This window comes from Narcine bancroftii, chromosome 2, assembly GCF_036971445.1.
Source record: "Narcine bancroftii isolate sNarBan1 chromosome 2, sNarBan1.hap1, whole genome shotgun sequence".
Classification (NCBI taxonomy): domain Eukaryota; kingdom Metazoa; phylum Chordata; class Chondrichthyes; order Torpediniformes; family Narcinidae; genus Narcine; species Narcine bancroftii.
This window is the reverse complement of record NC_091470.1, coordinates 191789689-191801899: the sequence shown is the minus strand read 5'-3', so window position 1 is coordinate 191801899 and position 12211 is coordinate 191789689. Positions and strand designations below refer to the sequence as shown.

The 12211-nt window shown below is 49.1% G+C and overlaps 1 protein-coding gene across 1 annotated transcript in view; it reads left to right on the top strand.

Moving 5' to 3' along the window:
* The window catches only part of mcm7 (minichromosome maintenance complex component 7), a 36155-nt gene extending 31633 nt beyond the window's left edge, over positions 1–4522 (top strand). Inside the window, exons 16-17 of the mRNA XM_069919757.1 lie at positions 3586–3695; positions 4146–4522. Of these exons, the coding sequence (XP_069775858.1) occupies positions 3586–3695; positions 4146–4353 (318 nt within the window). The 3' untranslated portion in view covers positions 4354–4522. The remainder of the gene's footprint in view (positions 1–3585; positions 3696–4145) is intronic.
* Positions 4523–12211: the final 7689 nt, after the last annotated feature.

The following is a 12211-nucleotide window of genomic DNA, read 5'->3' as shown; positions in this document are numbered from 1 at the left end:
TGTTCCAGGAGATTCCCCAAATCTTCCCAGAGGATCTCGCCTTAGGGTATGACCTGGTCGAAAAAGCATAAATTGAATCATTCAGATTTCAATTTATCATGGAGCCAGGCCCCTCTGTTCTTGTAACTAACAATGTCACTTCTGAAGCCAGTCTGTTTATGCAATGCACTCTGCTGGACTCTGGAATGGACAGGGGGTTTGGCCGTGTTGACCCTGTGGGCTGTGCCGTGCTAAAGTGCTGGCAGTGCAGATAGTGAGGCACACACCTACTGCACTGTGGGCATTTGTAGCTGCGTGCAGCCAGTCCGTTGGCTGTCTCACTCACCTGAAATTGTTAGTCTGCCTTATCTCTTGCCCTCAGGCACTCTGTGTGTCCTTCCTGCATTTTCACCATCTGTTGCTGTTTTTCACCTGGTAGTTTTGATTTGTGTGGGGGGGGGGGGGTGGGGGGGCTTTGTTGTTGGTTGCTCCTGCATGTTGAAGTTTCTAACCGAGTGAGAGACTTTCCCCTCCAATAGTTCTGACCTTTACAGACCTGACCTTGTCGTCCTATGCCCGCTTCAATGTGTGCAGACGCGCTGATTGTCCTTCCTGGCGTGGATTTCTCTCTGTCGCCACCTCTGTGATTTCTGTTTTGGACATGCCCTTGTGCTGTTGGGGGAAATCCATCTGCTTTGCTTGTGGTTGGCAAGAGGGAGTTGGGACTTCCTGGGCTTGGATGTTCTTTGAAGTAGATGTTCATTGTTGCAGTCTCCCAGAGACTGTGAGCCCTGCTCATGTGCCTGAGATTGCATTAAGACATGAATGGGTTGGGATTCCCCAGAGAGTGAGCCCTGCTTCCTTGCCTGGAGTTACATTGAGAGGGGCATGTGTTTCGCCTCCATCTAGTGATCATTTGGGACTGAGCTTTGTGAAAACGGGTGTCTCTGGATGGAGGGTCAGAGTGCTCTCTCGGTCTGCTTCCTGGAGTTCCAAAGTGCTGTTAGTGCAGGTAGTACTGTTCAAATCTACTGCAGTATAAGCACTTCGAGAACTCCAGGGGCGAGGGCAGCAATGTGAGGCATAGCATCCCGCTTCGGGCACAAGACCCAGCGCCACAGTTGCCCAATCTGGGTGAAAAACAAATAACTTGGAAGCAAACTGGCGGTCAGCGGGGTAGTGAACCTGGCACCACTGATTAAAGGGGTTGGCAATGTGTACGGTTCTTCCCTGCTGTCTGAATGAGTGAGGGTCTAAAGTTATTTTCACTTTATTTACAACACGGCAGATGATGATTCCAGCCATTTAAAACTTGTGCTGTCAAATTACACCAAATTATCCTACACCCCTGTATATTTTGGAGGATGAGAGGAAACAAGAGCATTTGGAGGAAACCCATGTAAAGACAGGGAGAACATACAAACTCCTTGCAGACAGTTCTGAATTCAAACCCAGAGTTGCTGGCACCGTAATATCATTGTGCTAACTGCTAGATTAACTGCTGCCTGTGGAATTGTTTGTAGACCGGTGGCTTGTGTAAGAAGTCTTTTTTTGACCTAGTTGCTTAATTCATGTGGTCACTGATGTGTTGCAGGAAGGGTCACTAGACACGGCCGTAACACAATTCACTGGGGTTTGGGCCAAACGCAGAGAGATAGGACTGGCTACCTAGGGTGGACAACCTGGTTGGCGTGGAAAAGGTGGACCAAAAAGCCTGTTTCCATGCTGTAAAATGGAACCCTTAGTGTCATGGGTAGCCTGCCTTGTGCCAACATTGTGGCATGGATCCACAATCGTGAGACGTAGAGTTTGGGTGAGCATGCAGTCTTTTGCCCATATAGGGGAGTCAGTCACCCAGGATCATGGGCTGATGGTGAGGAGGGAGATAAGGGAATTGGTCACCAGGGGTCATGGGCTGTTGGTGAGGAGCGAGAGATTTAACAGGGACCTGAAGGGGGTATGGAACGGGTGCCAGAGGAGGTGGTTAAGGCAGGTACTATTGCAACATCATAGATAGGATGGATTTAGAGGGATATGAGCAGGTGGGATCAGTGTGGGTGGGATGTTTTTGTCGGGTTGGGCAGAAGGACCTGTTTCCACGGTGTATGACTATAAACGGGATATTGCTGAGTTTTAAGGTATGTGTGCTGACTACTGTTGCTGGGTGGCGCGTGACTCAGTTCTCACTGGGTCACGGGGTTTTGCATTGTTGCATTAGTGTATACGTATGCAAAATTGACGGTGACTGGAGGGACTGCATCGACCTACGGAAGCCATCTCTGCCTCCTTCCTCCTCTTTTCGGCTGTCGCAAAGTTGGGAAGGAAATGCTGGACTGCTTGGCCCTGCTTCCGGTGGGATTTGCAGTGAACGACGTGGGGTCATGTTACCCTCTTATGGTTCGGGAGCCAGTGGGTTGTTTGGTGCTGACTGAGGGTGGGATGGGAGGGGATTACACGTCAGATTCTGCTACAGACAGAGACACTGCAACTGCTGGCATCTGTGACAAGGTACAACCTGCTGCAGAAACTCCTGATAAGTGGGGGGGGGGGGGGGCACTCTGAAACATCAACAGTTCTCCCCCTGCGGATGCTGCTCATCAGTGTGTGCTCTGTCGCTCAGCCCTCCTGTCGCAAACAACTGCTACTAATGATGCAAACACTTGGGTCTGCAAATGTTGCTGCGGAACATTCCTTTAACGTCAAGACAAAATTGGGTGTTGTCAGCTCGCCGAGACCTCCGGCAGCTTCCTGAGTTGAGTTCATGTACTGTCAAAGAAAGCAGTGTGGAACTTTAGGTACAACTCTGGATTGATTACAAGTATTTGTGCTAAATACGGGAATTATCCTCGTCTCCGTCCCCGCTTCCTCTGCTATCCCAGCCTGTTTTCCCTGTGGCCCATCTTTAGATGAGTTGTGTTTCTCAGAATGGTCAGTGTTGAGAGGCGGAGACTTGGGCAATTGCTGGGTATCCCAGGGGCATTGCACTTGTCTCTGCCTGACAGTGCTGGCGTGAGGCTGCGTGAGCCCCCGGAGGAATGCACTGCGGCTGTTTGTTGCACGAGCTCTCTGGCCTTTGAACCCGCTGTGTCCCTGCTGCCACCACTTTCGAAGGTGTTCTGCTCACCGCAGAGTCGGGAGATGAGGGAGTGTGTTGAAGAGTGTTGACCTAAGTGAATTTGTCCTGATCCCCAGAGTTTTCTGTGAGCAACACATCCCAGTTGCAAACAGTTGTTTGCGGTAATGTTGTCAGAACCATTAGCTGATTGGATTACTAAGATATCCCCCGTGTACGTGGGAGACTGGTGAAAAATTCTATGGCTTCAGGTCAAGATACACAAGCTTCCCAATGCAACCACCATTGTAAGGAGAGCGGTAGCGGTCGTGTGCGCTGGTGATGAAGGAAAGTATCCATATCTCCCTGGAGACTGTCTCTGCTAACCTAGTGAAGGGAGCTTTGCTTGTCCAACTACCGATGGAGCTCTCCCTATTTCTGTGCAGTAGCCCTACCCCTCCCTTCTCCCTGTCCTCGGTCCATGACCATCTGGATGTCTCCTGGCCCTGACCCCGTGCACTCCTGGATTGGTGACCCTGCTGTCTCCTCCACAGGCTCGCCTTCGCCTGGTTGACACTGTGGAAAAGGAAGATGTGAATGAAGCAATGAGATTGATGGAAATGTCCAAGGACTCCCTGCTTGGGGATCGTGATCAGAGCACAAGGTGGGAAGAATGTTGTTTGTGTCACTGGGGTGTATCTGTTTAACCCAGTGGTTCTCAACCTTTTTCTTCCCACTCACATCCCACTTTAATTCCTTTGGGGTTCTGAAACCTTGCACATAAAGTGGGATGTGAGTGGAAAGAGAAAGGTTGAGAATCACTGGCACTCTCCCTTCCTAATTCTTATTTTGTTCAGCCAAGGTGGATCACCTTTGATCTTGTATTTCAGAGATCATCTTGAATATGTGCACATTGTAAAAGAAAATATTCACCCCAGGGTTGAGTGCCCTCTCCATTCTGATCCGTCCCTCAGAAGGAGGGTGACCACCCCAGCGTGTATGCTCCCCGCTCTTGTTTCAGGCTCTAAACCTGCGTGGGGATCGATGTTTGCTGGGTCTGCACACCCTTGTTCCAGGGCTGCTTACATGATTGATGCATGTTGTGTGGTTCCAGGGCCCAGCGGCCAGCGGATGCCATCTTTGCCACGATTCGAGAGATGGTGGCAGATACGACCATGCGTACTGTCAAATACTCCGAAGCTGAGCAGAGATGTGTCTCAAAGGGTTTCACACCGGCACAAGTGGAGGCTGCACTCGAGGAATATGAAGAGCTCAACGTCTGGCAAGTGAATCAAGCACGGACTAAAATCACCTTTGTTTGAGCACCTGGATGCCTTGTACCAATCCAGGCTGACCCTGCTTTAGATTTGCTAGGCTCGGCATCGATTCTGTCCTTGCGTTCCTGCTGCCTGTAGCCTATCAGAAGCCAGTATACTTGTTCAGCAGAGAGGAAGAAATTGCTTAATAAAATCTGTACCTTTTTGACAATGACTGACCTTGCTGCCGTACATTTGGACCAGTGGTATTCCACTCACGTACCAATTAAGTAATCCCTAGGCCGTCGATGCTCTGTGATTAGTAAGGGGTTGCTTAAGGTCGTCTCTGAGTGGGAAGGGAAGGTTGAGAATCACTGCTCTACACCCAATTGCTACTGAAATATTTTGCTTGAGAAAAATTGTCATTGGCCCATTTCCTTTGGAGCTCTGAAACCGTGCACATAACGAGTCAATGAGGGACGGTTAAAACAGGGGTTTTCAAGCAATCCCATACTAATCACAGTGCCTATGGCTGAACCCTTTGTCGAGGTATGAGCAAAAAAGTGCAGCCAGGCACCTGAATAAAAAGGGTGAGGGAGAGAGGAAGAGGCAGGGGAAAGAGAACAGGTCATAGGTGGGAGTGCAAGAGAAAGGCTCTTCTCTAAGAGATTTAGCAGCGAACAGCAGAGCTTAACGAAGTGAAGCCATGCCCAAAGGTGCTGGAAGAAATTGGTCATGCAGCAGGAGTCGATGTTTCAGAGGGTCTACATGTGAGCTGCAAAGAAATCCCCCCCAACCATACTCATCCCACTACAGCAGGTAGCAGTCGCTGGCAGTGGCGGATTAACCATTAGGCAGAGTAGGCTGAAGCCAGGGGCCCCGAGCCCCAAGCCTTCAAGGGTAGCCTGGTCTCAGTTTATTGTTTTACACTTACTGCGCAGGTACTAGGCAGGTGAAGCCAGTGTCTGGAATGTGGGCTAGAGTCAGCATTGCACTGTTACCAGGGTGACACGTGGTAGTTTCTGGAAGCTGGCGCTGGCCCCACTCATCCTCCACCTTCCCACTGAACTATTAGATTTTTAACGTCCAATTTGGTCAGAGAGATGTTAAAAATCTAATAGATTGGTGGGAAGGTGGAGGATGAGTGGAGGGGTGGGGGTTGAATTAATGCTGAGCACCCAGAGGCAGTTAAGTAATAAGTGACACTCTCGTGGGTGCCTGTGGTAGATTGACTGAGAGACCATTGGACTGAGGTGTCCGACCGATTTCCTTCTCATATTTACAATATTGATGTTGATGCGCTTAAAAAGGCAGCGACTACCCTCACAAGTTTATCCGGACGACTGATGGCCTTTGTGGAGGAGCTCGTCCACTTTCAGAAATACATTCAAGGACGGTCCAATGTCACCAGGATGTATCGAGCTCTGGTAAGAGGTTTATCCAACTATATACATTTGCTTTAGAACTTATCTGTCCTTATAATAATCACTAACTGTCCAGGTGAGCGTTCATTTTCGGCACTGAAGAGGATCAAAACCTATTTGCACTCAACAATGAGAAACTTGGTCATCTAGCACTCGTGCACATTGGGTCAGATATGCTTCAATCTGTTGATTTATCAACACTTTCGTGAACCAAAAAACATAAGTTTTTGTAAATTGCAAATGTAAAGAAAATTAAAAATAAATGATGTGTGGTATGGTGCTTTGGGAGCAGACTAGAAGGTCTGAATGGCCTGCTTTCTGTGCTGTAGTGGTATTCGATGGAATAAAGGGTCTGTAATTGATTCATATAACTTGTCTTTGTATTGTGCATGTGGTAGCAGTACATTATACAGTCGTACTAGTCGCCTCGCAGTAATTCCGCATTCCCCCAATCAGTAGAGGGGTCTCGGACTCTGCAGTCCCAATGCTACCTGTCAATCGATGCCAGCGTGCGTGAATCTGACTGAGGTCTGCCTCCTGCAGCAGAGCTTGGCTTATGCAGCGCCAGCATCGCTCATGGAAAAGTCGGGGACATCTGATTCGATTAACCCTGGACTCTGCCACGGGAGCGGAGTAAGTCATCACTTTAATTATTCATCCTGTTTAAATTATAAACGACAGAACGGTTTCTGGAAGTTGTACCTAGAATTTGTAAATGGTTGAAAGGCCGGGTAGAAGCCAGGGGGTGTTGCGCAGCAGAGAGCTGAATGAGGACTGGACATGGTGCCTCGAATGCTTCCCTGGGTAGTATAATCGATAAACGTGGATATTCAGGGCACACAATAGTTGCAAACAGTGAGAAGAAATTGTACTCAATAAAGCAGGTGATCGTAACGGGGTGGGGGTGGCTGGTGAGCACAGTGATCACCAGTACAGCATCAACTACAAACAATATAAACTAAATAACAATTTGAAAAGATGGTTGGGAAAGGAGAGCTTCAGATGTTCATGTGCACACTTTTTACTGGAGACGTAAAGATTTAAAATACATTTAAATAGAATTAGGATGGAATTCAGTAAGAGTCACAGGGTTTGAACCTCAATAAAAGATCGCTAAGATATGAGCTGTGATGTCTTGTTCAGTTCTTGGGAGTATGTGGAGGTCTCCATAAATGAGGTGTGGAAGCCTCTTGGTAATGGGGCGAGATTGCATCCCGTCAGGTTTCAGAGGATCAACGTGAGGTTTTATTGGAGGGTTTTACAATAATGTAAGGTTTTGATACAGTGAATGAACCCCGGTTCCAGTGATAGAACACTGATTCAAGATCATTGATGTCAGAATCGCAAAGGGCCTCTAAGAATTTTATTTACCTTGTGTCTGCACAAATGGGGTTGGGATCATTTCAGAGTGAATAAGCTGAGTTTGAGTGTCCCAAGGACTATCTGCATTCCCCGAACTTCCCCGCTGTCTCAGCCTAGGTTTTGCCACGAAGGCAGGTAAAGTCATTCATTGCCTTTCGATGCAAAGTGCAGTCATCTCACCATTTGCCAAGAGCCTCTCACATCCCGGCGGTGTCCTAAGTTAACCTGCTTCATAAAAATAACCTTGTTCTTGCAAATCTCCCAACCGAACAGAAATATATATACAATGATTTAATAAATCTGAACTGATCGACTGAGCAGCTTTCAATCGTGTTGTCAAGGCATGAGCAAAAAAGGACCCTGAACAGAACGTTCTCTTAATTGATATAATTAGGGGAAAGGTAAGGCCGGGGGTGTGGAAATAGAAATATACATTTAATAATATATAATATAAAGGTAGATTGCAACTTAGAAATTCGCTGGTGCCTGTTTTTACCCAGCTGTTTTTCAACTCCAGTTATTTCTCTGAACCCGAGCTGGAAGGCTCAGGATAAAATGCCAACGTGGCCTAACCAGCTACATGGGCGGTCGTCAGTATTAGATTCCAACGATGAGGTCCCCAGCAGCGGCCGGCACCAAGGCACCCCACTACTGGCCCAACCCCTCCCCTCTCATGCACCCCTCTCCACCAGGATACTTCCACCTGGCCCATCAATTCTCTCCTGCTATCACCAAGCACACAGTGTACACACACACACACACCCCCAGTACATAGCCGGTGGATAAATTAAGAATACATGAGGGGAGGGCATCACCCTGGGTGGGGGAGGAGCCTTACTAAAGCTCAGCCTAGGGTCTCGGATGGTAGTTAATCTCCCACTGGTTGCAGGAGGTTTCAGTCCGAGGAGCCAGTGGGGTGTTGAAATTTCTCAATTTGGATAAAGGCAGGGGCCATGCATTGATGAGGAGTGATGAGAATCTTCAAGTTCCTGGCATTTCTGCTGGAGCCAGTGCCGAGAGGCAACTGAAGAAGGGACACCAACACTTCTACTTGCTAAGGAGCCTGAGGAGATTTGGCACGCCTTCAGAATCCTCTACAGCAGGGGTGTCAAACTCAAATTCACGGAGGGACAAAATTAAAAACTTGGACTAAGTCGAGGGCCGAACTAAATATTTATTGAAATTTTTCAACAACATCTGCATGTTTTCTCTTCTTTCAACATATGTAATGTTAAACTTTAGGATATAACTTTAGGAGGATAATGTTACAGGTCAGGAGTAAGTAGCTCAAGTTCACCCTTTGCTTGACCTGAGGGAAACATATTTGGTCCCTGTGGAGATGTAGTCACCATTCACAGGCTTTGTCCATTTTGGCCTGCATCAGGACTCAGCATTTCCTGCTCACTCCTCAGGCTCTAGGCCTCTATTCACCCTCGACCCACCATCCCTCTACCTGACCAGTCCTTTACCCAACCTCTACTCACCCCTCACTCCACTCACTCTGCCTCTACCCACCCCATCCTATACACGCCACTCTACAGCCTCTCCCCTCAACCTGTTCCTCCCTCTACCCGTCTCTCACCCTCTAATCACCCCTCCCATACTCGCCCTGCCCCTCCCCTTTTACCTCTTCCATATCCACCCCTCCTTCTACTCATCCCTCCCTCTAACTGCCCCTCGCACCACCATAACTTCCCTTGCCCATTACTCCTCACCTACACCCTCTGCCCACCCCTGCTTGCCCACCCACTCAGGCCCAACGCGCTGCCGATCAGCCTTTGCGGATAGCCACCATCTCTCTCTTCACGTGCAGGGCCGAACCAGCCGTCCCTGGGGTCCGCGCGGGTGCCAGCGCTGAAGGCCGTGGTGACCGGGAGAAGTGCGCTCACGCTGTGGAAGGGTTGTCCGGTGCCAGTCGCGCGGGGCTCGCGCTTCCCGGGGGCCGTGCACAGCCTGCCATGCCCGTCGCGCCGACAGGAAATCACAGGCGCTCGCCAATCCGCCGCACCGCTCGACAGGTGGGAGAAGTGACTGGTTGTGCGGGGAGCCTTCCAACTGGCTTGCCGGCTGATGACATCGACAGACTTCTCGTGTTACAATTTCTCATGTTACAATGGGGAAGGATGTGCAATGAAGGGGGAGGATGGTGGGGATGACATTACCAATAAACAGCATCGGCTCTCGCTGCAGGGCGGGCCACCTCTAATACATTTTTGAAATGATCTTGCGGGCCAAATTTAGCCCGTGGGCCAGAGTTTAACATGTGTGCTCTACAGGTACACTGTGGAAAGTAGACTGATGACATCATGGCCTGGGTTGATCATTTTGGTGCCCAGAAACACAGAAGGCAGCAGATATAGCCACGTCGATCACAGGTTCCAACCTTCAATGCAGACATTGACATGAGGCGCTGCCCTCAGAATGGCACACTGGCATCACGAAGGACCCCCATCTCCTCTTCCCCCCCCCAAACCCCCCCCCCCCCCCCCCCCCCCCCCGGTCACAACCTCTTCTCACTGCTCCCTTCAGGGCAAAAGATACTGAAGACCAGCTCCTCTTGTTCCAAGAGCAGTTTCTTTCTAACACCGATCAAGCTTTTGTAAACTAGTGAATATTTCTTACCTATCTTTTATATTCAATGTCTCATTAATTCAAATTATGTGTACTATTGTTTCCATGCAGTACCTGTTTGGCTGCAGGGTACGTACATTGTACAGTGTGTATGATAATAAACTTGTTATGGTTTGATACTTAAGAGGCTTTTCTTTGCTGCCCCGGCCTATGTATTCGCAGTGACCAGTTGAGGATCCCACTGAAGGGATCAAGAAAAGCTCTTGCACATTTGCTAATGACACAGACTAACTTAAATGTCAGTGTGGCTGATGCTGCAAAGAGCCTCGAGAAGAGATGAGCTGAGATACTGGGCAATAATCCAAGCATCACACCGATGTGTTGGAGAAACTCACCATCCACAGGAGCTAAAGGGCGGTCAGCGTTTTGGGCCTGAGCCCTTTATCGGGAATCTGGATAAACAAGTAGAGGGGAAAGGGGGTGGGGGGGGAGGCTAACACATCAGACAGCACAGTAAGGGGCCCTTTCAGCCCAGGAGCCCAATACACCCCTAGTAAGTTTTGCTGGGTCAGATGAAACCATGCAGAAATGGGGAGAGAGAACAAATCTGGAGAGTGAAACTGCCTTCTGTGTCAAGAACAGGGGGAGTATGTCACTCACAATAAGAGCTCTTGACCTTGCTGAGTCCAACCATGCTTGGACACTGGACCCCATCCATCCTGCCCTGACTAAAATCCACACTGAAGGAATGAAGGCTGGAGTTCCTAGCATGTTTACCTCTATGTAGGTCGCTGTCAGCTCTGGAATTTGCAAATATCAGTGGCACATCTGTGGTTCCAGCTGTGAATTGTTTTTTTGTTAAACATTTTATAAGAATCCCTTGAAAGTATTAACAGGTGTTGCAGGCAACTGAGGAGGAGTTTGAAGGAACAACAGAGGCAAACTCCAACTGGGCTAATGTGGTTCAAAGACAAGATGTGGTCAGATTGCATGTTGTGCTGGGCATGAGTGGCCAGGAGCCACAAAGACTATAATGATAACCAGCAAAGATGCTCGAGGCTCTAGAGCTGGGGGGCTGATGCATCTGATGGGAGCAGGAGTAAGGTGAGAAATGAATGGTGTATCCTTGAGGAGGGCGGGTTAGTGGAAGCGAGAGAGTAGTTGGGGCCAGAGTGATAACCACCCCCTCATGGTCAGCAAGACTTCTTGACTGAGTTCCGATCTGGAACCCAGGCGGACAGTAGCTTGGGCTGAAGTCCAAGTGTAGCTGTGGGAGCACTGGAGGCGAAGGGGGGTGGGGGTAGGTGGTCACTTGCTTCTCTTTGACTGTTAGGGGAACTGGCCTATTTCTGCTGATGGTGAATCTTTGCCTTGAGGCTGACTAGAGGAAATTTCATGTCATATTACCTCTGTTTTATTGCAAAACAATAAAAGAAATTGAACCAAGGAGTGGGTTCTGGATATCTAAAAGATAGGTGGAGCTCACTCCTTGGTCCACATCATGGTGCTGAGGTACACAAAGTTCATAGCATAAGCTCTTAGATTCAGATTTATTGTCAGAGGACATACATGACATCACATACAACCCTGAGATTCTTTTCCCCGTGGGCAAGGCAGAATTGCCACTTAAGTGCAAACACAAAATATTCTCAAACTACACATGTAAACAAATAAAGAAATGCAAACAAACTAGCTGCAATACAGCAGAAAAAAATCAATAAAGTGTAAAAGAAGTCTCTGATGGAGTTTGTCGTTGAGGAGTTTGATAGTGGAGGGGGAGCAGCTGTTCCTGAACCTGGTGGTGCGAGTCTTGTGGCGAGACCTATTTCCTGATGGCAGCAGCGAGAACAGGCCGTGTACAGGAGGGAGATGGATCAGCTCAGTTAAGTGGTGTCACACCAACAACTTGCGCTCAACGTTAGCAAAACCTAGGCGATGAAGTCAGGGGAACGTGACCCAGACCTCATTGAGGGCTCAGTAGTGGAGAGGATCAAGGACTTCAAATTCCTGAGGATGTGTCCTGAAGCCTCCATGTTGATGCCATCACAAAGAAGATTGTCTGAGGAGATTCTGGTAAACATCTGCAGGTGTACCTTGGAGAGTTCTGGCCAGTTGCATCACTACCTGGTACTGAGGCGCCATCTCAAACTCCAGAGGGTTGTGAACACTCCATCGAGGGCATCGACAAAACTGTAGAGAGTTGTGAACATGGCCACGACCCACCCCCCCCCCCCCCCCCCATGTCCCACTCGCCACCACCCGGCCATCACGCACCGCCCTGTTGAAGGACAGATTCTTCCCCACTGTGGCCCCTGTCTCCCTTCGCACGGACACAGCGTCTGCAGACTTTTGTGAATGAACCTGCCCCCCCCCCCCCCACCCCAGTAAAGTTCTGACCCGGTCTCCCTGCTTCTTGAAAAAACACAAGGAACCCAGCCACAACGGGTGCCGAGGATACTTTACCGGCGTTTCGGGGCTGCAAGACCGGCTGGGTTCCTGCAGCTTTTCCGTTTTTACCACATTCCCGTGTTTCACTCGAATATCACTGCACAATGACTGGTGGGTGA